General features: G+C 41.7%; 1 protein-coding gene across 4 annotated transcripts in view; it reads left to right on the top strand.

Annotated features, from left to right (window-relative positions):
• Positions 1-25,175, top strand: part of KIF13B (kinesin family member 13B) — a 121,843-nt gene that overhangs the window by 55,159 nt on the left and 41,509 nt on the right. For all 4 annotated transcript variants that reach the window (XM_084203598.1, XM_084203599.1, XM_084203597.1 and 1 more), the window contains 13 exons: positions 815-927; positions 1,361-1,472; positions 5,808-6,020; positions 11,383-11,493; positions 14,518-14,652; positions 16,657-16,787; positions 17,831-17,917; positions 18,557-18,747; positions 19,346-19,556; positions 21,415-21,577; positions 22,576-22,722; positions 23,158-23,307; positions 23,924-24,052. In XM_084203598.1, coding sequence (XP_084059724.1) covers positions 815-927; positions 1,361-1,472; positions 5,808-6,020; positions 11,383-11,493; positions 14,518-14,652; positions 16,657-16,787; positions 17,831-17,917; positions 18,557-18,747; positions 19,346-19,556; positions 21,415-21,577; positions 22,576-22,722; positions 23,158-23,307; positions 23,924-24,052 — 1,893 coding nt within the window. The remainder of the gene's footprint in view (positions 1-814; positions 928-1,360; positions 1,473-5,807; positions 6,021-11,382; positions 11,494-14,517; positions 14,653-16,656; positions 16,788-17,830; positions 17,918-18,556; positions 18,748-19,345; positions 19,557-21,414; positions 21,578-22,575; positions 22,723-23,157; positions 23,308-23,923; positions 24,053-25,175) is intronic.

Below are 25,175 nucleotides of genomic sequence, written 5' to 3'. Positions count from 1 at the left end.
CTGCTGGTTCTTTCAGTCCTGGAAGTGGCACTTTCCATGATCACATCATATTTTGATAGGTTTAGGGTGTAATTTTTGAGAGCTTATTGATTTTAATTATCCCATTCATTTGCAGCACTTTGCATTGGGATCCTGGGGTGCTGAAGGTGCAGATGCTGCAGAAGAACATGATGTGAGCAAGCTGTTCTCAAAGACAGTTGGCTCTTCCATTTCAGATTGGTTTAGGGGGTTCATGGAGTGTTTCAGAATGTCATTTTGGGTCAAATGTGGTGAAAGGATTTGTAACAAAATGTGCATTACAGGTTTGAATACTCACATAGCTGGGATTGTGTTCCAGAGGCTGATAAGGATAAAGGAGACTTTGCAATTGTGATAATTTATGTAAATTGCAACATGCTTCTGGTCAGGTTCATTCCTGGTCCCTGAAAAACCGAAGAAACTGGTATAAACTCCAAGGATTTTAGGAGATTGCCTCTGCTTGTGACTCCCTTGGCATAACTGTGAATTTTTCATCCTTCAGCACTTCATTAGTATGCTCTGTGTGCATCTCCTCTGGAGATTTCTGAGATATTTGAAGATATCAGAGTACCTGGCTTCACAACATCCATGATTTCCCTGTTGTTCCCGAAGCAGCAGATAGTGACTTAGCACAGGACACTGTTCAAATCCAGCCTTTCTCAAAGGGTTTGCAACAAGAGTTTGACTGCTGTTGTAAAATACACAAATGAAGTTTGACTGCTGTTGTAAAATACACAGAACAATGTGACTTGATTGAAGTGACCTAACAGGGGCTGTTCTCTGGTTCCTTCCCCAGACATCAGGTGAGAAGGTGGGCAAGCTCAGCCTGGTGGACTTGGCAGGTAGTGAAAGGGCAACTAAAACTGGTGCTGCAGGAGACAGGCTGAAAGAAGGAAGCAACATTAACAAGTAAGGCTTTGAGATTATTTGTTTTCCTTTTTTCATCACCATTTCCTGCTAAATACAGCCTACTTGTAAAACAGTATGAAGCTCGTTTTCTTCTCTCTACAAATCTTCTGTAGTCAATTTTTCTCCTTTCCTTCTCTCTGTTTCTCCTTCTGACATGCAGTACTCTTAGATATGGGAAAAAGATCTCCATCTTTTTAAAAAAAATATGTGTGTTCCTGCAGCTGCCATGAATTTCATTGTGAAGACCTGATTATTAAGACTGAAAAGATACTGAAAAAAATAAGAATGGCGCTTTTGTGAAGAAAGAATGATCAAAATTAAACTAGGAATTTTCTCCTCAGAGCATGTTTTTAGAGAGAAAGTCACTGTCTAAATATGCATTTGACTTATGAATATTTACCCTTGTTAATAACTGTTTGTGTTCTCTGGGCAGATCCCTCACAACTCTGGGGCTGGTTATTTCTGCCCTGGCAGATCAGGCTGCTGGCAAGAACAAGAACAAATTTGTTCCATATCGTGATTCTGTGCTCACTTGGTTACTTAAAGTAAGTAAGGGGGTTTTTTTTAATCTTCTTTTTTAAAGTTAAATAAAAGCGAGGAAAGGGGGAGAAGAGTCTTGCTGAATGAAATCAAAATTTTGTGCTTTTTGCTTCATTTTCTGGGTTTGATGATAACCATAATTGTCTTTGGAAAATGAGCTGGATGTAAGCCATTAGAATATCTGCAGACTAAATATGTGTCTTCTGCTGACCTGCGATGGCCTAAGGATTAAGGAACTTCAAAAATAAAATTAAAAGCAGTGTATATTTTATGGGTCAGTGTAAGTACAGCTTCACACACAGCCTTGGGGCTAATTTAATTTGGGTTATTTCTGCATACAGCTGATTTTACATCCTGGTATGCTTAGCTCTGAAGATGTTGATTAAGACAATTACCTTTTCCTAATTGTCTAATTTAATTGTTAGGATATTTTACTTTTGTCAGCAGAGTATAATTGCAGAGCATTATCCCTGTTCCAGTCTGAGGAACAGGTCAGGAGAGTTCAGAGGTGGCTGTTCCTGTGAAATGAGCAATTAAATCATTTTCTGAACTGCACAGGACTCTTATTTGGTCTTTTTTTGGGGAAAAAAGAGTGTTTCATGATGGCACTTGGATGAACACATGTACAGTCTAAATGAAGAAACTGAAATTGTTAAATATGAGATCTGTATAAGTCAATTTTTTTTCCCTTGTGCTCTGTTGAGTTGTTATCCAGGAGCAAATGAGATACTTACTGGTAGAAAGAAATAATCAGAGAAGAAACTGATTTGTGGCATCACCAGCCATTCTTTGTCCTCTTACTTTTTTTGTAGGTGCTCTGGCTAGACTTTGTTGTCTTAGCTTCCCCACCCTTTCTTAGCAATGTTTTTAGGGTGGTTTAAATTTCACAACCCTGGGTTTTAACTGCATGGAAGGAAAAAAACAAAGTGACTTGCAGGTTGTACAGAAGTGTGGAGATTAAAAACACCCAAAACATTTTTCCTTGCAGAGATCTTAAAACAAAGTTGAATTCAATGCTTAAGTAAAACAAAATCCCTGCTCCTGTAACCTACCTTGACACACAAACCTTCATTTTTCTCAGTGCTGCCTTTTAATGAACCTTTTAGCATGACTTGTGAAATTATTTATCCCTAACAGATCTGGACATCAAATAGCCACGTAAAGATCTTAATGGCACAACACAAACAGTGTCTGAGTAAAACAAATTCTCACAGCCCAGTGTTCTTGCACTGAGGCCTTCTCAGTGTTTAAATACATTTTTGCCTCTCTATGCTGAGTTTTTACTCTCATTTAGAAGAAACAAATGACTTTTTTTGGCTCTCTGCAGTTCGACAACAAAGCCACTGCAGCTTCACTTTGCCCCGGTGCACTTGGCGTTCCTGATGTGGCTGCAGCAGGGTGGAAACCTCCCTGATGAATTTCCAGCCTTGTTGGAATTAGTTCTGCTGCTCCATTTCTAAACAAATCCAGGGAGCAGACTGCAATTCCTGTTCAGCACCTGTCTGAGTGGCGCAGGAACGGGAGCTCACTTTTGTTCTGCCTCCTTTCAGGCAAACCCCCTTTGTGTCCAACATCAGCCGCAGGCTTGGGGGCTTTTGGGGTTTTTAACAAACAAGCTCTCATTGAAGCTTTGTTTTGAAAGGGGGAACATTTAATGTTGTTTTTTTTTTTAATTAGAGATCAAAGGAGGGATTTATTCATTTAAAGGGGCCTGTTTGGAGAAGCCGTGAGATGGTGGGCTGTTGAATTGCAGACAACCCCTACAAGGGAAGAGATGAGAATCTTGACTCCATGTTTCAGAAGACTGATTAATTATGATATATATTATATTAAAAGAAAATGATATATTAAAGCTATACTAAAATAATAGAAGAAAAGATTTCATCAGAAGGCTAGCAAGGAATAGAATGGAATGATTATAAAACCTTGTGACTGACCAGAGAGTCCGAGACAGCTGGACTGTGATTGGCCATTAATTAAAACCAACCACATGAGACCAATCAAAGATGCAAAGATGCACTTGTTGCATTCCACAGCAGCAGATAATTATTGTTTACATTTTGTTTCTGAGGCCTCTCAGCTTCTCAGGAGAAAAGATCCTAACAAAAGGATTTTTTATAAAATATGTCCGTGACAGTGGGCTGAGCTTTCTCCCTGACTTTCAGCTTGTAATTTTGATACCAAAGCAGACTAAATGTGTTCTAACTGCAGGAATATCTGTCATGGAGTGTCTCTCCATAAATCTGAGAAATCAGTTCAGGAGAGCTCAAGATCTGACACTTTTTGGTTAATTTTGTTGAGGATTTTAGACAAAAGTGCCAGGTGAAAAATATCATTGCTTGAGAGGTGGAATCAGGTTATGTGCAGGAAGCAAAAGAGCTTTGTCAGTTCTGTAACTTCTGGTTTTAATCAAATTGTATTGGTACAAACATCTTCTTTTCCCATGTTCATCAGAAGCCTGATGCCTGCTATTAAAAGTATCATTTCAGAGCTCCACATTTTGAGTTGTTTTCACAGTAATCTTGCTGCTAGAGGAGAAAAAGCTAGTTAATTCTTAAAAATAACTTACTTATTTCCATTCTGTCTCTCTAAGACATGCAAGCCCAGCCTTGCCAGGCTGGTTTACAGACTCTTTTCACTAATGAATGGCTGATTTGCTATTTTTTCACCTTTCTTGCTTATCATTAAAGAAACCAGTGAAATCAGCACATGGGTTTTATATATAAATCTATATCAGACAGTCTGGCATTGGGCTTGAATTGCTGCAAGAGGGACTTTGCCCAGTTTATAATGGGTGTATTGTGGGTTCTGGTGTATCACTGTTAGTGTTCTCAGCTGCCTCTACAGCAGAGCTGCAATTCAAATAATTAATTCATCCTGTTTTGGAGCTAATTAGTGCAGTGCAGGACATTCCCAAAGTGCAAAGAGTTAAGGTTGGATTTGGAAGGGGAGTACCTGGCCAGCTCCCTGCCAAACTCCAGCTCTTTATGTGGAACAGGGATTGCAATTTCAGGGTGTCATTCCTAATTTTTGGCCAGGAAATCCCATGCAATGATTCATTAGTGCTCCTGTTAGTCTTAAAGTTTTCAGTTAAAAAAACATTTATGTGGTACAGAGGATGGATTAATTTGGAGTAAACACTGGCTAATCCTTGGATGAGTAAAGTCACGGTAAGATCAGTCAGCAAGCTGTTCTTTGCTGCTGATTTCTGTATAAACACACTTACCTGACTGTGCTGTCTGTGTTGAACACTATAAATATGCAGAGATTTACGTTTCATAGGAGTTCCATGCCCTTTTGCATGACCAGAGACAGCCAAGTGCTGCCAACAGCCTGACTCCTGTCAAACTGGTTTAGGCATCACGCAGCCAAAAGGAGAGTCTTGGGAGACTTTAATGATTGCTGGGGAAAGCTCCACGTGTGCTTTGGAACTGAAATGGTTTGACAAGCAGCTAATGCAGTCAGATTGTTCTAATGGCAATGCCTGACCTACATTTCATGGGTTATTGAAGATGAAAATTAAGAGCGTGGTTTGTCTCAGAAAGGGATATTGGGTAAAAAACAAGCAAACAAAAACCCTCCCCAAAATTCCAGACAAACCAAAGAAACCAAACTGCCACACAGAAAAAAAAAAAAATCTGCTGCACAATTTAAACCAGAATATTTTATCTTCATGTATCTATATTTGGCTGAAATTGCAAACCATAATCTTATGGTCAGTAAAAAGATTGAATCCTTCCTTCCTCATTTTCTTCCTTTCTTCCTTGTTTCCTTCCTTGTTTCATGCCCTTCTTCTCTCTCAGCCAAATTCCAGGAGGGTAATTTCTTATGTAACTCAGTTTAGGTTTGTGAGTTGTGCCAGTGGGAGGAAGGGAAGGGCCCTGTTCTGAATGTTTATAGGAATAAAATCAGCTATATTGTTTATGAACAGATATATCAGTAATTTATTTCTTGAAGACATCTGTCTTCTATTCTTTAAAATGAGATAATCTGAATTCATCGTGGTTTTTCCTGAGCTCCCTCAGTGGCAACTGAGAAGTGTAGTGAACACAGCTGAAGTGTTTACATTTCTGGTTTGTAAACCTAAGCAGAAAGCATAGAAAGAAAACTTTGAATCTTTTACCAGGCTCTGTATAGCCCAAAACAGGGCCTTTTTTTTTTTGTTCCTGTTGAAACTAAAAAAGCCAAGAATGCTGAAATCCAAGAATGACATTTCCCAAACGAGCTTTCAAAAACAAACATTGAAAATCGCGACCTTTTCTCAGCTTAAACTCTTAACCCAGCCAACCAAAATAAAAACATTGATTCTAAACCACACCATCCCTCCCCAAACCTTCCAGGACAGCCTCGGGGGCAACAGCAAGACGGCCATGGTGGCCACGGTGAGCCCGGCGGCCGACAACTACGACGAGACGCTGTCGACGCTGCGCTACGCGGACAGGGCCAAGAACATCGTCAACCACGCCGTGGTCAACGAGGACCCCAACGCCCGCATCATCCGCGAGCTCCGCGAGGAGGTGGAGAAGCTGCGCGAGCAGCTCACCAAGGCTGAGGTACAAACATGAGCCTTGCGAATCCAGCAAGCCCCCCAGCATCCCCCGCCCCGGGCGTAGCTGGCTCTACAGGAGGAATTTGTCTTGGTTTGAACAGACAGGTGTCAGCTAAGGAAGGCAGGAGAGTGCCTTGAAGTGGGAAATGTAAACCCTCCTCCCTCCGAATTGTTATGGTTGTGGAATTAAGGGGCTCTCAGGCAAAGATAGGGGAGTAGGAATAACAGTTCTTTACTAGGAAAATTTTAAAAAAAATGCAACAGTACGAAAAGAAAATACTCCTGACAGAATATGAACTGACTCTGAGAGAGAGCTCTGACCCTGTAGAGCTTATCCGAATCTAGAGAAGGAATTTGTCTTGGTTTGAACAGACAGGTGTCTGCTAAGGAAGGCAGGAGAGTCCCTTGAAGTGCGAAATGTAAACGCCCTCCCTCCTAATTGTTATGGTTTTGAAATTAAGGGGCTCTCAGGCAAAGAGATAGGAGGAGAAATAACAGTCCTTTACTAGGAAAATTAAAAAGAAATACAAATGGCAATAATAAGAAAATACTCCTGACAGAGTCGGAATATGAACTGACACCCTGTAGAGCTTAGCTGACTCTACAGAAGGATTTTGTCATGTTTTGAACAGACAGGTGTCTGCTAAGGAAGGCAGGAGAGTCCCTTGAAGTGGGAAATGTAAACGCCCTCCCTCTGAATTTGGTTTTGTTATGGTTTTGAAATTAAGGGGCTCTCAGGCAAAGATATGGAGTAGGAATAACAGTTCTTTACTAGGAAAATTTAAAAGAAATACAAATGCAATAGTACAAAAAGAAAATACTCCTGACAGAGTCAGAATATGAACTGACTCTGAGAGAGAGCCCTGACCCTGAAGAGCTTAGCTAACTCTACAGAAGGAATTTGTCTTGGTTTGAACAGACAGTGTCAGCTAAGGAAGGCAGCAGCATCCCTTGAAATGGGAAATGTAAACGCCCTCCCTCCTAATTGTTATGGTTTTGAAATTAAGGGGCTCTTAGGCAAAGAGATGGAATAGGAATAGAAGTTCTTTACTAGGAAAATTTTTAAAAAATGCAAACGCAGTAGTACAAAAACAAAATACTAATGACAGTCAGAATATGAACTGACTCTGAGAGAGAGCTCTGACCCTGTAGAGCTTAGCTGACTCTACAGAAGGAATTTGTCTTGGTTTGAACAGGCAGGTGTCAGCTAAGGAAGGCAGGAGAGTCCCTTGAAGTGGAGAATGTAAACCCTCCTCCCTCCGAATTGTTATGGTTGTGGAATTAAGGGGCTCTCAGGCAGAGATAGGGGAGTAGGAGTAGCAGTTCTTTACTAGGAAAATTTAAAAGAAATACAAATGCAATAGTACAAAAAGAAAATACTCTGGACAGAGTCAGAATATGAACTGACACTCTGTTGGTCAGGGTGTTGGTAGTAGTCAATTGAATGGTGGCTGCAGTCCTCCTGGAGTGACAGGTGAGGTTCTCCTGTAGAAGGGTGTAATTTCCCTGTGAATATCCAGTGGTGGTGTAGATGGGCTTGGTCCTCCTCTGGGAATCCAGTGAAGAAAGCAGCTCCTCTGGGAATTCAGTGGGAAAAGGTTGCCTGTGATGTTCCAAATATCAGTTTATATCCAGGTAGGAATGTTTGGCTCCTCCCTCTGGGGGGGACATCTCCCAATGGGATGATATAATTTTATCAGTCATGCAGTGACCCTTAATGGCCCATTAGCAGAAGATATTTCCCAGAGGGAGGATTGGTTGTGGAAAAGATAAAGGAAAACTGCCCAATTAACAGGAGATAACTGCCCCACCTCTTACAGGTGGCAAACAGAATACACACCCCCAGCCACATCTTGCAACCTAAGACAGAATTCCATGAGGGAATGTTGCAGGGCATCCAGGCAATGCTTCCATCTCCCTTTGTATAATTATTTTACATTTTTCTGTGTGTCCATCTTGAAACATGGGCATTCATTGAGATGCTGAGCACCTTGTTGAGCATTCTTGGTTTTACTCTGTGAAGCAGAGGACATGGAAGCATGGATAGTTCCAGTTAAGACTGGGTAACTTTTAGGCAGAGCTCTGCTGATACATTTTAAGAATTCAGCATGGCCACATCCTGTGAGATGTGACTTTGGTTAAATAAAGTTTTCTTGCCTATTTCCAGCTGTTGAATCTCTCACAGGCCCTAGGCAATATCTTCCCTGAAGGGAAGTTGTAGCCAGGTGGGGCTTAGTGTCTTCTCCCAGACCAGCAGTGACAGGATGGGAGGACACAGCCTTAAGCTGCACCAGGGGAAATTTAGGCTGGACATTAGAAAAAATGGGAAATTAGGAAAAAATTCTTCACAGAAAGAGTGATTGAGCATTGGAATGGGCTGCCCAGAGAGGTGGTGGAGTCACCATCCCCAGAGGTGTCTAAAAAAAGACTGGATGTGGCACTCAATGCCATGGATTAGTTGATAAGGTGGTGTTAGGTCATAGGTTGGACTCAATGATCTCCAAGATCTTTTCCAACCTATTCTGTGATTGCATCTGCAGTAAAATTTCAAGAGAAATGTGGTCTAAATGTTAGATGACAGCCAAGAATTAGTGTAATTCTGAGTTCTGTTTCCAAAGGGACAAACCAATGGTGATGTAATCCCTGTGGTTTGCAGTTCAGAAAAATCATGATTACAACATTTGCATCATGAGGTATGCAGGGAATGCTGGCTGTGATGCTGCAAATGACTTGGGGATTTTGGACTCTTCTCATTTCAGCTGCCTAATGTGACAAGCATCCATTGTGTGTGTATCAGTTTCTTTAAGGTGTCTCAAGTTAAATATAATAATATTAAATATCTAAAAATTCCTCTAAAATATCAGCCACAGACTTAGCAATACTCTGAGAGTTGCAAGTAATCCCCATTTGTTTCATTTTTTAGTATTACTCCCAAAATAATGGCAGCTGTCCAGAGTAATGAAGTAGTGTTTCCTAAGGATGAAATAATAAATATTTCATTTCTCAAGTATTAAAATCCCACCCTAGTTGTTGTCCCAGTGGCATTGACAAGGAGCAGGGAAAAACCAGAGCAATTTGCTGTTAAGAGGCTGCACAGTAAAGGTCAAACCCCACATTCACAGCCTTGTGCTCCTTTCAGTTCATTACATTTGTTGCCCATCTAATTGTTCTTCCAGAAATGTGCATAAATAACTTCCTGAAGTGAACAAAAGCACTGACTCATTATGACAGGTTACATTTTCAAAGCTCATTTCCAGATATAGGAGTTGCCAAGTTGTGGGGTTTGGGTTTTATTTGCCTTTTGGTGTCAGTGTCCTTTTCTCTCCTGAGCAGCCAGAACAGAACTTGACAGTTGACTTTCCACTCCCAGAGTATGGAATTATCCTCTTTTCCCCTTTTCTTTTATAATCCATGCTTTTTTTTTTTTTTTTTTTTTTTTTTTTTTTTTTTGGAATTAACATTTTTTAATTTGTTTGTGCCAAGGCCACCAGCTTATCCTTCCTGAGCTGGGAATTCACCTGCTTCCAGCAGAGAAGCAGCCTGTGGGTCTGGGGTCAAGCTGGGCCCATTTCTTTAAGGTTTATTTTGGCATTGTGGGGAATAAGGAGAGTTACCCAGGTCATTGTGCAGCTGAAATGTGTGAAAATATTCACTAACTGTCCAAAGAAATGGACAAATTAAGCCTTGGGAGTGTCTGGGCTTCATCATTCTGCCCTGGTAGTGTCCACCCCTTTGCCCTGATCATGTTTTTTTCTGGTATTGTGAATTTTTTTTTTTTTCTGGAAATTGCCTTGGCTTCAGTTCCCTTCCTGTGTGGAATTCTCAGAATCCTGGAGTGGTTTTGGGTTGGAAGGGACCTTAAATCTCATCCAGTGCCACTCTCTGCCATGGGCAGGGACACCTTCCTCTATCCCAGGTTGCTCCAAACCCTGTCCAGCCTGGCCTTGGACAATTCCAGGGATCCAGGGGCAGCCACAGCTTCTCTGGGTAACCTGTGCCAGGGCCTGCCCACCCTCACAGGGAAGGATTCCTTCCCAATATTCCATCCAATCCTGCCCTCTATCCATGGGAAACCATTCCCCCTTGTCCCTCCAGACCCTTGTCCCAAGTCCTTCTCCCTTTTACCCCATATTTAGGTATTTAAAGGAGAAAAAGCCCACACAGGACACATCATCTGACAATTCCTAGACTGTTGTGTCTTGAGGCAGAGGAAACTCCTGTCTCAAAACAGGATTTTCCAATCTTGGCACCTGCTCCTTTTCTTGAAGGAACATCAGTGTAATGAGGCCACTCTTTGATCTGGATTCCTGTGAGGAGTTTTGGGTTTGTGGTAAGGAAATTTCTGATGATGGAGGATGATGCTCCCATTGTTTAATTGGCATTGCATAAATGCCAACCAGCCAAACCCATGTTCCTCGTTAGCAGTAATGAAATAATGACATGAGGAAGTCCCCAAGCTTTTTGAGCAAGGTTTGTAGAGGAGGCAATGCCACTGTGGAGATGGAAGTTGAGAAGTCATAGAATAGTTTGAGTTGGAAGGAACCTTTTGAAGCTCTTCTAGACCAACCCCCTGCCATGGGACACCTTCCACTATCCCAGGGTGCTCCATGCCCCATCCAGCCTGGCTTTGGACATGTCCAGGGATGGGGGGTTGCTGATACCCTTTCAGTTTTTGGGCTGTCTGATGGGTGGCTGTGGGAGTATCTTCTTATTCTTAAGGTAGTCCTTTGGTGGGCCTTTGAATATTTCACCAGACAAAGGTAGAGCTGTGGCAAATAACAGGAAAATGGAATTTCCGTGTCCAGAAGCACACTGTAAAGCTTCTTTTGATATTCACTCTGTAAACTGCATGTAGAAATGCAGAGGTGCATAACTAGAAGAGCTGCATTTTTCCTGCAGGAAAAATAATGCACACATCAGGCCATTTAAAAATGAGCAATAAAAATATTTTGGTGGCGTGGCAGTGTACTGAGATGTGAGGTGCCATTTGGAGAGTTTGACAGCCGAGGGGACAGGATCTTTAAAAACAAAACTGGTTTTGGTCTGAGTCACTTGGAATGTAGAGATAAGATTAGTTTCTGTGTGAGTATCTTGGTGCAAATCTGCCAGTGTCATGTAATTGGTTTGTGTTGAAGCACATAAACTCCACGTTAACATCTGTACTTGTAACTAATTAAAGAACTTTTGGGTGGATTCTGCCTTTACATGCAATGTGTGTTTTGAAGACCCCTTTGCTTGCTGCTAAGTGTGCCTTGAAAAATGAGTCATGTTGCCTTTATTCATTCCCCCATCTCTGTGGCTGCAGAGGGGAAAAAAGCACAGAGCACAACAAGCTTTTCTTGTTTCATTTGCTTTTATTCCTGCAGGCTATGAAATCACCAGAATTAAAAGAACGATTGGAGGAATCAGAAAAGTTGATTCAGGAGATGACCGTGACCTGGGAAGAAAAATTACGAAAAACTGAGGAGATAGCTCAGGTTTGCTGCTTTCTTTCCTCCTTCCCTGCCCCCATTTTTTATGAAAAATAGGTTTGTTTTCTTTGTCTGTCAGTTCATAGAGGTTGTCTGAGTCTCTCCCCACATTTATGGGTAAGTAGGTCAAGCTTGCTGCCCTTTTGAAAAGCTTCACTTAATTCCTGTGATAGATGGGTGCCTCCCAGATTACCACTCCAGTGACAATAATAAATTGTCACTGTATGCAAATGGAGAAGTTATTTAAAAAAAAATAAAATAATCCACGGATGAGAGGATTACAGGGGTTTTTATATTCTTCAGGCAGTAAAGTTGTTTGTGTTGAGGGAGCATTGAGAGCATTCAGTGCAAGGTTATGGACTGAGTGCCTCAATGCACCAGGCAAAGGGCATTCAGAATGATAAAAAATAGAGCTATTGAGGATCTCTGTGTGTTTTTATAACTCCTAAACTGATATTTAGGGCCTCAGACCATAACTGGAGATGATTGCCTTGGAAAAATGATGCAGGTCACCACGGTTGTTGCATGACACTCCTGGTTCTTCCCACACAAATGCTGATGTATATATTTGCAGAGGGGAGCTTTGGAGGGGGAGGACTGTGGGGAGGTGATGAATAGTGTGTAATAAATAAGGGGAGAATGGAGCCTCTGGTACAAAGCCCTCTTGTAGATGCCACAATCAGAATAGACTGTGTTGACTTTGGTTTTAAAGATCCATTGTAAGAAGTGCTGCCTGTGACTATGAGGGCTTCCTGCCTTTCAGTGCAATTCCTCCCTGTGTATAAGGGTGGAAAAAAAATAAAATAAAAGATAATAATAGTTAAAAAATCCTGCACTTATCCTACACAATAGTTTTAGGCTTTGAATGTGTGAGGAGGTTGAAAAAGTGAAGTAATGGGCTCAGCTCTTCAGACTAAATGTGCCTTGATGTCTGCTTTAGCTCTCTGCCTTTCTGTCTCTAAATTCCCAGCCTGGTAGGATGGTTCAGAGCTGGGAATTTCATGAGCCTTGGAAAAGGGATCTTTTTTCCAGAGGAGGGATAAGGACAAGTGTTTGTGCAGCACAGGCTGTTCCAGGACTGTCTGGAAGTCAGTGGAAGCCACTCTGTCACTCCCCTCCTCACCTGGGCAGGGGAGAGCAGGTGTAACAGAAGGTTCCTGGGTCCAGATAAGGACAGGGAAAGATCAATCATCCATTACTGTCATGGGCAAAACTGATTTGACTGGGGAAAATGAGTTTAATTTGTTACCAATCAGGTCAGAGTAAGGTAATGAGAAATAAAAACTAAATCTTGAAACACCTTCTCCCCGCTTCTCCTTTTTTCCCAGGCTCAACTTCACTCCTGGTTTTCTATTTCCTACCCCCAAGTGGGACAGGGATATAGGGAAAGGGGGCTGTGCTCTCTTCTCCACATGTTGTATTTGCTGCTTTTTCATCTGTCAAATTGTGTCAGGGTAGACAGGTAGGAAGGAGGGATATTTGTAAATCTTTGAGGAGAGGATGATTCCTAATAGAGAGCAAGGACCACCAAAGAGGCATCAACAAGAGTTCAAAGCCTTAAACACCAGCCACATGAACAGGCAATTTTGCACATTTTCAGTGAAAAATTTCAGAATTTGACATACTTTTAATGTTGTTTTCAGCTTTAAGTTAATTAACATTAGGTCTTGAGAAAAAATTAACAGGAACTGGCTCTTTTTCTCTCAGTTAATCCTATGAGATTCACATTTGTGGGCCAAGTTCTCCTTAGGGCAACATGTGCTTTATCTCTGCAGATAATAAGGATTTTTGTGAACTTCAGAGCCTGGCACTGGTGATCGGAAGAGAGATCTTTGACATCACACTGCAGTTTCTCCTCTGTTCTTTGTTTTCTCTCTCTCTCACACACACACACATGACTTTTCCTTACAAGGACATCATGTTGGGTTTGTAACCCTGTGGGGAGACAGGGAACAGAAAATCAAGAGCGAGTTGTGCCATTTCTTTGCAATTTTAATCTTGATTAGACCTGGTACGACTGAGCAGAGAATGATCCTGAATATTGTGGCATACTCGGTTTTTAAGTATAAAGCACACTGATAGGTAAAGATAAACATTCCAGGATTATTCCTACATTATCTAATTGGATTTTTAAAAAAGTCTCAGCAGCACAGGGAAAGCACTGTAGGTCTCTTGTATGATTTTTTGCTTATTAATTTCACCCTCTCCTGTTTCTGCTTCCTCCAGTAATTTTATGAGGACCCTCCCATATTTATTTCTAATATTTTTAATGAGTGTTGCAGACAGTGAGTCTCATTTCAGTTTCTCTCTGCTCCTGGGAACAATTCTCAGCTTTTCTATCCCTGTGGATTTTTTTTTTGTCGAAGAATCCCTTTCTGTTTCTAAATCAGAAATGTTTAATGTTCCTCCTTCACAGTTCTGGTCTCACCCAAACCCTTCCCTTTGAGAGATGGACATTTTTGCACAGTAATGCTTTGTTGGGCATTTCTATGAAGTCTTTTGACAAGAACAAAACACCATCCAAAATGCTGCTATTCTTGTTCAGCAGGAAGTGTTCTTTGCATTACTTAAATAGCAGGTTGCCAGTTTTTTGTCATTTTGATTGCTCTGGAACAAAGGATAGACATGGAGCTTGGCTTGGCAAGGATTTAACTTCTTGCTTTTTAGCTGGCAAGGGAGAATAAAGGGCTCTAGAGATGGCTTTGTGGTAGCATTTTGCTGTTCCAGTGAGGTCATGGAGATGCTCTGCAGTGCTGCAGGAGGCTGCTCCCAGCTGCTTTCATTTCCCACTGGGAATGTGGGAATGTGTGGGACCAAAGCACGGAGCCAGAGGGGCAAGGACAGGAGGAATACCCCTGAGCAGAGCTTGGTAGAACTGAAGCTTTTGTGCCTCACCTGTTGCAGAAGAAAGAATTTCCTGTTCTAGAAGTATCAATCCATCATTTTTGCCTGGTGGCTCCTGCAGATGGGAATGGATTTCCGAAGGGTTGGGCATCAATCAGCTCAGTTTTGATGGCTGCTCTCTTCCAGGAGCGTCAGAAACAGCTGGAAAGCCTTGGCATATCCCTGCAGTCCTCTGGAATAAAAGTTGGGGATAATAAATGCTTCCTGGTTAATTTGAATGCAGATCCAGCTCTCAATGAACTCCTGGTGTACTATTTAAAGGTAAAAATATATCTTTGTATATAAAAATTTTGTGATGTCAGGCCTCTAATTCATTTGGCAGAGGTGTGCTTGGAGAGCTCTATAAAACTGTATATCTGAAAATATTAAGATTTTTATGAGTACAACCTTTTTATTACAAATGTTATTAATTCTTTGATGCACACAAAAAGTTTGGGGATTTGATGCTTTTGTTTGTTTTGGTTTTCTTTGGCATTTTTTTAAAAGAAATTTAGATGTGTTCTTTTTGAGAAACTGTCTCCTGTTCTGGGATGAGGTTTTTTTGTTGGTTGGGGTTTTCTTATGCAAACTTTCACAAGCTTTTACCCATGGCATTGTTTTATATGAAAGTTGGGCATATCAGTAGTCAGCTTCTCTGTGTGTAGTCTAAATTCTAGCTGCTGTCTTTAGTTTATGAAATGCATTTTTAATCCTCTTCATGCAACTTGCCAGAAGTGAAAAACAAGTTCTGTTCTGCCTCAGCACTTCTGCTGTGCAGACCCTGTTTCTGATATTAACCATCAAACACATGATGTGACTTTTTCACCCTGTGCTGAAATATTTGGGCAGTTTATTGTGGCTTTTACAAATTTTAGATGGAGGACTCAGGAGAAGCAAGTTACAACCATTTTAAAGTCACATCTTGGAGTGAAAATTCTAAAAATTTCGCAGCGAACGTCAGCAGTTTGAGCTTCACATTAAATCATTCTGTTCCCTTTGAAGTGGGGTAGTAGCTCTCAAAACAGCCACAAAATCAGCAATTAAGCTGAAAGATGGTTTTGGTTTAGTCAGTCTTAGGAAATATCTGATCCTCTTTTATATCAGCCATCGTGGCTCTGCGATATCTCAATAAAAACAAGGGAAAACACTTTTTCCAAGTTCTATCTGCAAACACATTAAAAAGGAGAAAAGAGCTGAGCTTTTGAGAGAGGTTGACTTTCCCAGACAACTTGCATGTAAAAGTCCAGAGTGTGACTCAGCTGCTAAACCCATGACAGATACTGGGACAGATCCCACTTTGTCCCAGTGGTCACTGGGAGCAAGGACAAGAGCAAGGCAAAGCCTTTGGCCCATCAGTACCAGCAGAAAAGTCTCAGGTGGTTCTGTGCTCTTTTCCTTTGAAAACTCCTTGGGGTAGATTTTACCTCCTTCAATTAGTCTTTGTTATTTTGGAGAATTTTGGTATAAAAATCCCTGTGCTTTGAAATTATTATGATAAAATTACTTGCAGCTGTTTTTCCTAAAATCCTGGGATTTAACACTCTTGTTTCTCAGAATGTTTGCCCACTTTCCCTCTGAGCTGTGTGTGCACCAGGTCCTTCAAGTACTGAAGAACAACCTGAACTCACCTAAACTGTTAAATCTATTCTTCAAAAATTGCTTGGAGATGCCTAAAAAAGAGATTTCTGTCTCAAAAGGGGGATCCAGCCCTGGCAGTGGTGGAGTCCCCATCCCTGGAGGGATTTAAAAACCTTGTGCAGGTGGCATTTGGGGTCATGGGGCACTGGTGGCCTTGGCTGTGCTGAGGGATGGTTGGATGGTCTTAAAGTGTTTTTTCCAACCTCAGCAATTTGATTTGTGGGGTGAACCTTCATCTTACAAATCCCCAACACCTTGAGTACCCAGGAATTTCCTGAGCTGTTGCTGATCTAGGTGGAACCTCCATAACCACCATGGATCTGCCACTGAGAGCCTCTCTAAATTCCTGCCCGAAATCCTTTATTCCTTTGGCTTCTACAACATTCTGAGGCGCTGAATTCCTCCATTAAATCAAAATTCTCTTCATTTTCCTGTTTAACTGTTGCCTATAAACTTTCCTGAGTGCTCCCTGCTTGTTATTGTAAGACAAAGAGTTGGTTTGCTTCTCATTTTCCCTCGAAGGGAAGTATTGAACAGCTGTGAAACACTGGGACCAGATGACACAACACATCCAGAAGGAGAATGGGTGAATTAGACCCAGTGAACCTCTGCAATCCATCATTAACATCTGAATTAATTTTTCCCCAGGAGCACACATTAATAGGCTCAGACAACTCTCAGGATATCCAGTTGTGTGGAATGGGAATTCTTCCTGAGCACTGCATCATAGACATCACCCCAGAAGGCCAGGTTATGCTGACCCCTCAAAAAAATACCAGGTGAAGGAATAAAATGCAGCCACAGCTGTTTGATGCTTGTCATTTTATCCAGTATTTTATGATTAATGGTGCACAAAGATACTTGGAAAACAAACTGCTCTATCTCCTTCGTAGTTAGAAAAATTCTGATTTTACATTTTAATTGTCATCTGTTCCTCTGTCAACTCATGTTCCATTCCAGTGGGATTTCTCTCAGGGAGGGTGTTTGTAGCCCAGATTTTTAAAGAGGAGATGAGTAAATTGCATGTGCTTTCAGCAAGTAGATACTCACTGATTTGCAGCTGTGTAGATGTAACTCCTTTAAAAATTTGAATTAATTTTCTAGGAGATCTGTTGATATGCAAAGAGCTGCTGAAGCATTTGTTGCTTTATTCAATTAAGCAGCTCTACTTGAGAAGCAGCTGGCATATTCAGATTGATCACAAAATGACATGCAGAGTCAGCATCTCCAATAACTTATTGTTAATACACAAAATTCAAACTTTGCAAATTTACCCTGACTTGTGGCTGATCCTGCTTGGAGCAGGTTGGACTGAGTGACAACCTGAGATTCCCTTCAAACTTGAGTTATCCCACAATCCTATTTTCTAACTTAATCTGACTCAGAAATAAAAGTAGTTTCTGATTATTTTAATTAGTGTCTTTAAGCTGTTCATGTAGCAAAGGTGTCAGTTGCCTTATTCAAATCTTTCTATTTTGTGTCTGTATTTCACAGCAATGTGCAAGTGGTTTTTTCTAGTGACTTTGTTTTCTCAGGCTGCTCATTTTTAAGCTCTAATTTTACTCCCCAGACACAGCTGTAGTAATATCTGTCTAAATGTACTGAACTTCATGAGTTTAGGAGGTCAAAAGAAGCTGAATTTGAGGCATGTATGAAACAGCACTGGGCAGATCAGTGAATTTTCTGGGAATATTTTGCCTGTTTGCAATCCCTGAATCTCTTCTCCTATCTTTACTTGTTGCAGTAATGAAAGTAATACTGGGAGGGGAAAAAATGAAACTTCATATAAATATATTTACTTTAGATTTTTGCCTTTTCCCAGGACATTTGTAAACGGCTCTGCTGTCGTGTGTCCCATCCAGCTCCACCATGGAGACAGAATCCTGTGGGGAAACAACCACTTCTTCAGGTAACAGAAGTTATTCCAGGAATTGTAAATTGGCATCCACTCTGTTTTGGGTTAAAGGAAAGATGGAGATGATAAAAACAGTACTGATGTTGGACTGGTTTTTAATGCTTAATGTTATTACAAGGTCACTGTGCTCTCTGTCCCCTGCAATCCCAGCCATATCTGTGACCTTCCTGTATCAGACAGGATCACTGGAAGATGTTTTCTGTTCAAGACTGTGCTTTGAAACCCTCTGAAATACCTCAAAAATCAGTGGATTTGAATGATAATCTAAAATGGCATTGCTGTATTTCATGCTTAAAAGGAGAACCCACATAAAAAAGTGAGCTGTCACTTTGTTGTTGCCTCTAAATTATTTGGATGTGGAATGACTAAAAAATGTCATGATTATCTCAGCTGTATTATTGGTAGCATGAGGTACTTAATTATGAGAATGTAGAATGGATTAATTAGTTTACCTTCTGCTCCTATCTTTGCCCTGAGGAAAATTACACCCACAGGAGATCAATAAAATTTGAAAGGGAAAACAAAATCTTCTGATTTCGAGGCTTTACTGAATTTTAACAATATTTGAAAGCAACCCTGTGTTTCAGAGCTGAGCAGTTCATCGTTCTCTAAAAATTTTCATCTTGTTTAAAGGCTGAATTTGCCAAAGAAGAAAAAGAAGGCTGATCATGAGGATGAGGAGCGGGACAACTCCATGAAGTGCAGTAACAGTGTGGAGCAGCTGGATGTAGATGGAGACAATTCCAGTGAGGTGTCCAGTGAGATTAACTTCAGCTATGAATATGCCCAGATGGAAGTCACCATGAAGGCTCTTGGTAGTAATGGTAAGGAGCCACGAAAAATTATTTAGAAATGTGTGTAAAATATGAGGATAACCACAGACTTTTTACCTTATAACTTCCTTTTGGAGAATTTTTCTTGTGAGTGACTCATCACAGTCATTTTTGTGCTTGAGGAGGGAAAAATAACCATGGCAGACTGTTTGGTTTGGCAGTTCTTGCTGAGGGGAAAGCCAAAAGTGGAATGCTGGTGGAACTGCAGTCTCAAATCAAAGTGTTTTCACTTGGCTGTTTATTTTTCTTGTGTTATGTCTCACTCAGGCATTAACTGCAATGATTTCTGTCTCTGAAACCATGTTTTTGAGTTTTTGTGGTCTTATGTAGCTGTCCCAGAATGACATTATTTTGGGAAACTGGAAGACTTTTTTTTTTTTTCAGCTTGGGCTTTCCCTTTTTCAAATTTTCTTAAATCATCTGCCTTGTAAACATTTATTTGCTTCAAAATTCAGCAGCACTTTTTAAATACACACTGCCACAAAACCAGAATCTCTCTTTTTACCTGACACCTGCCCTCGCACCGTACATCCAGGATGCTCCTCAGCATGGATTTCACTGCAGTACTTTATTTTCACACTCTGCCTAGACCCAATGCAGTCAATCCTGCAAAGCCTGGAGCAGCAGCACGAGGAGGAGAAGAGGTCAGCCCTGGAGAGGCAGAGGCTGATGTACGAGCACGAGCTGGAGCAGCTGCGGCGCCGGCTCTCGCCCGAGAAGCAGCACTTCCGCAGCATGGACAGGTTCTCCTTCCACTCCCCCAGCGCCCAGCAGCGCCTCAGGCAGTGGGCAGAGGAGAGGTGGGTACCCCCCTGCGGCCATCAGGGGTGTCCAGTGAAATTTCTGCAGGAAATTTGGTAAAATTTTCATTGCGCTGCAATCGCGGTGGGTTTCTGTGAGGACTCGTGGCGGGGCCAAAATATTTATCTCAAATCACAGAGTGATAGAACAGGTTGGGTTGGAGGGGCCCTCAAAGACCATCCAGTTCCACTCCTCCCATGAGTAGGACACTTTTCACTATCCCAGTTTGCTCCAAGCCCTGTCCAAGCTGGCCTTGAACACCTCCAGAATAACCAGACCTACAATGGTAGAAAATATGAGACATAATGAGTTCCTGCTCTGATGTTAAGGAGAAGCTCTATCCTGATCAGCAGCAAATTTAACTAAAGATGAGGTGATTGGATGAAATTTTGAGGCTCCTATGTGAGTTTGTTCTTTCATGGGTCATGCATGACTCAGCTGCTGGAAAGTTGTTTTTCCTCTTGACTCACATCCAGCTGTCTGACCTGGGCAGGTTCTGGCAAGCAAATAAAAAAAAGGGAGTAAGAGAATGATACAAAAAATTTAAATCCAGATCATTGTAAAAAACATTTAATAACCACAGAGGGGTCACTGTCCACTCTGCCTCTTCCTGGGTGATGGCAATGAGGTTATTTACTTCAGCCCCTAAATAATCTTTTCCACTATTGCTGTCAAAAAGAGCAGCTGCAGGAGGAAGATGAAACCCTAAATAAATGAGTGTGGTAAAGACATTGTCATGAAAAATACACATCTAATATAGATGGATAGAAAAGCAAATTTGGAATTAAAAAATATTTTAGACAGCCTGACAGGATGCTAGCTGTGTGCCTGGGATGTTTTGTGGCACCAGATTCCTGGGCTGCACAGTTGCCACTTTCTCTCACACTTGCCAGGAAAGCCAGTGAGCAAGTGGGTCATGCCTGAATAAAACTTTCTCTGTAATATGGAGCATCCACATCTGTGGTGGGAAAACTCTGGAATGAGCCACACAAAAGCTGCCTGTTCAGCAGATGCATGGAGAAGTTCCCAAAGCCAGCAGCATCCTAATTTTCATATTGCTAAATTCATACAGGTTGGGGGGATTTTTCCAGTTAAAATCTAATTTCATGCACCTGATTTTTGTGTTAAAAATGATAAAATTATTTGGGTGTGAAGGGACCTGAAAGTCCTTCCAGTGCCACCCCCTGCCATGGAACAACTTGGGAACCTTCCACTGTCCCAAGTTGCTCCAAGCTCCATCCAGCCTGGCCTTGGACACTTCCAGGGATGCAGGGGCAGCCACAGCTTCTGTGGGCACCCTGTGCCAGGGCCTCCCCACCCTCACAGGGAACAATTCCTTCCCAATATCCCATCCATCCCTGCCCTCTGGCAGTGGGAAGCCATTCCCTGTGTCCTGTCCCTCCATCCCTTGTCCCCAGTCCCTCTCCAGCTCTTCTGGAGCCCCTTTAAGCACTGGAAGGGGCTCTGAGCTCTCCCTGGATCCTTCTCCTCTCCAGGTGAGCACCCCCAGCTCTCCCAGCCTGGCTCCAGAGCAGAGGGACCCCAGCCCTTGGAACATCTCTGTGGCCTCCTCTGAACTCTCTCCATGTCCTCCTTCTGTTGGACCCAAGGATGTTGTTTAGGGCAGTGTCCAAACCTTTGCACGAGTTCTGGTGAAGTCCAGGGCTTGTGAACATGAGGTTGCTTCTGGGTTTTTTCGAGGAACTCACCTGTCCAATATTTGTAGCAGCCCCACTATAATGTCACCTGTCCCTTCCGTCTTTATTCCTCACTCACAAGCTCTCAGTTGCCTCCTCATCCATTTATTTTGCTTTTCATGATCCTCATGATTTTCCCTGTCTCCCTTTCCCAATCCAGGGAAGAAATGCTGACCCACAGCCTGAGGAAGCTGCGAGAGCAGATTGTTAAAGCCAATTTGTACGTGAGAGAAGCCAATTTTATTGGAGAGGAACTGGACAAGAGGACAGAGTACAAAGTGACCCTCCAGATCCCAGCTTCAAGCCTTAATGCCAACAGCAAGGTACAGTCACCCTCACTGAACTAAAAGGTTGTTTAGCTAGTTTGTCCTCTAGTGTTCAGATTTATTTTACTCTGACTATAATGGTTGAGTTAGTTTTCCACCAGTGTGCATTATATATGTCTCTGCTACTTCCTTATCTTATTTTATACCATGAAAATCCTCATATGTGCCTTAAAAGACAAATGTTTGCATGCAAGACCTTTCCCCTGGTGTTGAAGTTGCAGCTTGCTGCTGTTGCAGAGTGACAAAGTCTCTGCAGGTTGGGTAAAGTCTATTGCAAGTGTTTACCATCCCTTTGTGGACATTTGACTGTGCATCATCCCAGTGAGCTGTGAAAATTTTGCCACCCCCATTATAGAGAGAGGAACTGGAGCAGAGAGGATTTCAATTATTTGTTCCCAGGCATCTTAGAAATTTTGGAAGGAGGGATCTGAACTCAAACTTCTGTGTCTTAGGCTGGCTGCCGAAGCTGGTGTTATTTCTTAAAGCCAAATCAGTATTTTGGTGATACTCAGACTGTCTTTATTACACAAGATAGATTTTTTCCAGGATTATAATTTTTGTCAGTTGTTTTAGAAGTTTTTTTCACAGTCTTCTGGGGAAGACACATCCAGAAACAGGATGATAAAGGGGGTTAAGTGTCTGCACTAGTTGAAAGTTGCAGGCAGTAGTAATTTTAGCTGGAGCTCCAGGCTTGCTCTAACTTGAGAGTATTTGTGAAATACTTAAATGTTCCCATTTCTAACACTTAATGCAAGGTGAAAATCCATGGAAACCAGTGCCTGTAGCTGTGGTTAGACTGCCCAGTTAAAATGAACACCAATACACTGTGACAGCTGAACTCAGAGCCTGTCACGCTTGGATTTGGCTGCTCAAGCCAGAATAAAAAAAAACCCAGACTTTTCCCAAAGATATTCTCAAGTTTGTGTTACTTTTAAACTCCTTTTTCACTGTTGTGACACGAATTCCTTCTTGGCATCCCTTTAATTGTTAAACAGAGAGGTGCAATTCTCAGTGAGCCTGCAATCCAGGTGAGGAGGAAAGGGAAAGGCAAACAGATCTGGTCACTGGAAAAGCTGGAGAATCGACTGGTGGATATGAGGGACCTTTACCAGGAGTGGAAAGACTGTGAGGAAGACAATCCAGTAAGTAAAAAGTCCTCCTGTATTTGCATTCCTGTTACATTTTCAGGAGGATTGTTGGGTGGAGGTGGGGAGGGAATATGCAAAGAGCTGAGTTTCCCTGAGGTTTTGCTTTTCCTAGTACTGAATTGATGCTCAGCATTTCATTAACCCTTATCTTGTCATTGCTTGCATGCATAGTTTGGTGAGGGAATGGAGCACACAATAGGAAGCTGCAGGTGACACAGCAGCAGTTTATGTTTGGGAATCTGGCAAAGTTAAGGAGGACTTGCTCAGGACAGGCCTTACCCAAAGCAAAATTCATTTCCTTTCTTCTTGGGATCTAATCTGACCTCTTGCTTGAGTCCCTTTTTCTTTCACTGGGCTGGCTGTGCAACACTTTGGAAAGTGTTTCCTGGGAGGTTTGGTTTCCTGACAGGACTCTGGATTTGCTTGCAGGTGATGAGAGCTTATTTCAGGAGAGCTGATCCCTTCTACGACGAGCAGGAAAACCACAGCCTTATTGGAGTAGCCAATGTTTTCCTTGAGTGCCTGTTCTACGATGTGAAGCTTCAATATGCTGTTCCAATCATCAATCAGAAGGGAGAGGTTTGTCATTCTTTAAAATCTGTCCTTACTCAGCTGTTTAATTACAGCCTGTGGATCTCACTACCAGAATGGAGTAGATCATTTCCAGTTTCATGTGCACAAGTTCTTCACTAACAGTGTGGGATTGTGTAAATCCCATAATATTTTACTGGAGTTTTCAGACAGCTCTGAATCCCAGCAAGGTGATTGTGAAAGGAGAAAGCTTCCTGAGGGAAATATCCCGAAATAAATCCTTAGAATGAACTATAGCTCCACTGGTTTCACTGCCCCCCAATCAAAAAAAAAAGTAGGTTCTTAAATATATTCTGTAAGAACAACTTCAAAGGCAGCAGAGCACACCAGGCAGCATTCTCCATGCTCTGCATCAAGTGTGCACTTTGCAGACCCTCCAGAGACTGGTTTGAAGGTGAGATTGTTCCTCAAGTCACCCCAGTGTCTGATTTCTTTGCAGTTTTTGCAACAAAAGCTTTTTGATTCTTGCTCTGAAGCGTTCTTCACGTGGTGCAACAAATGCAGAGTGCCTAAGGAATGAAGTGTTGGCTGCTTACAGGCTGGGAGGGGCTGAGCCTGTCACTGTTTTCTGGCACACAAATAACTCTGACTCTTGCCCTGCCAGGTTTCAGGTCGTCTCCACGTGGAAGTTGTTCGAGTGAGCGGGGAAATCGATGACAGGCTGGTGGGAGGTGAGGACAGTCCTGACTACTCAAATGAGAATGACATCCCAGAGAGAAAACTTGTCTGCAGGGTGAGTTCCAGGTGTATCCCAACCTCTGAGCTGGCTTTTCTCTTCCCATCCTGAGTCAGAAAGAAATCCTTGGCTCCTGAACATTGGATGTCTCTTTGTAACCTCATTTTGTTTTTGAAATGGCTGAAGTAACACAAGATAATTAGCTGGGGTTTGTTCCTTTCATTAGTTGCATTTGTATGCCAAAGGCTCACCCCAGGAATTTTCTTGGAATCCAGGGAAGATCTTTGTATTAGGATTGGCACTGCAATATCCAATTCAAGAATATCTTGCAGGATCAAGAATCACTGCAGAATCCAATCAAGAGATGGGAGATAAACTCCCATCATTCATTATCTCTTAATATTTCTGTTTCTCTCAATATTTCTTTCTCTGAATATTAAATATTTTGTAAAATATGTACAGTGTGTTTATTACTGTTAATAATAACAAGAAAATTAGTAGGAAGCATTTACTAACAATTCTGTGATAGTAAAACTGCAAGCTACAGGTAAGAAAAGAAAGGCAAAAAACTTTAGAGGGAGTCTCCCCAGCCTTGCTAACTCCTGCACAATATGAATAGTTTGGGAGAAATTGTGCCTTTTCCCCCCACTTTTTATCCTGTCCCATAGAGCTCCAGTGCTTACAAGCAGGATGGGGCATTTTGGCAAAAAATATTCCTGCCTGATCATGAGGATCATACTGCAGAAGTCCAGCTCATTTGGTCTTAATTTGACAAATGGAGAATAAAAGTTTATTAAATATATGGTGAAAATGATGGCTTTGTTTAGATCAGAATGAGAATTTACATTTTGTTTCTATTTGGCATTGATTTGATGAGAGGACAGGTTAATTTTACATTCTTTGGGGTTGATTTTGGGTTATTTACAGCATCATAGAATCAACAAGAATCACAGTACAAGTAGTATCTTAAACCCAGGATTTTTGGAGCATAAAGGAGACACTGGAAATACGAGACTTTTATTGTATTTCTCTTCAGTTGCAATGGGTTTGGTGCATTTCACCATTAAAAATGAGCAGAATGTCCCTTCCAGGAAATATGAGCCTGGTGACATCTAGTGACTGTCCTCAGCTGCTGCACTCCAAACATTGTCTCCAATGAGTATCAGTGCAGAAATCTTAT

This window comes from Fringilla coelebs (genome assembly GCF_963513975.1).
Source record: "Fringilla coelebs genome assembly, chromosome: 3".
In the NCBI taxonomy this organism is placed as follows: Eukaryota; Metazoa; Chordata; class Aves; order Passeriformes; family Fringillidae; genus Fringilla; species Fringilla coelebs.
The sequence above is the reverse complement of the archived record's forward strand: the minus strand, read 5'-3'. Positions and strand labels throughout refer to the sequence as shown.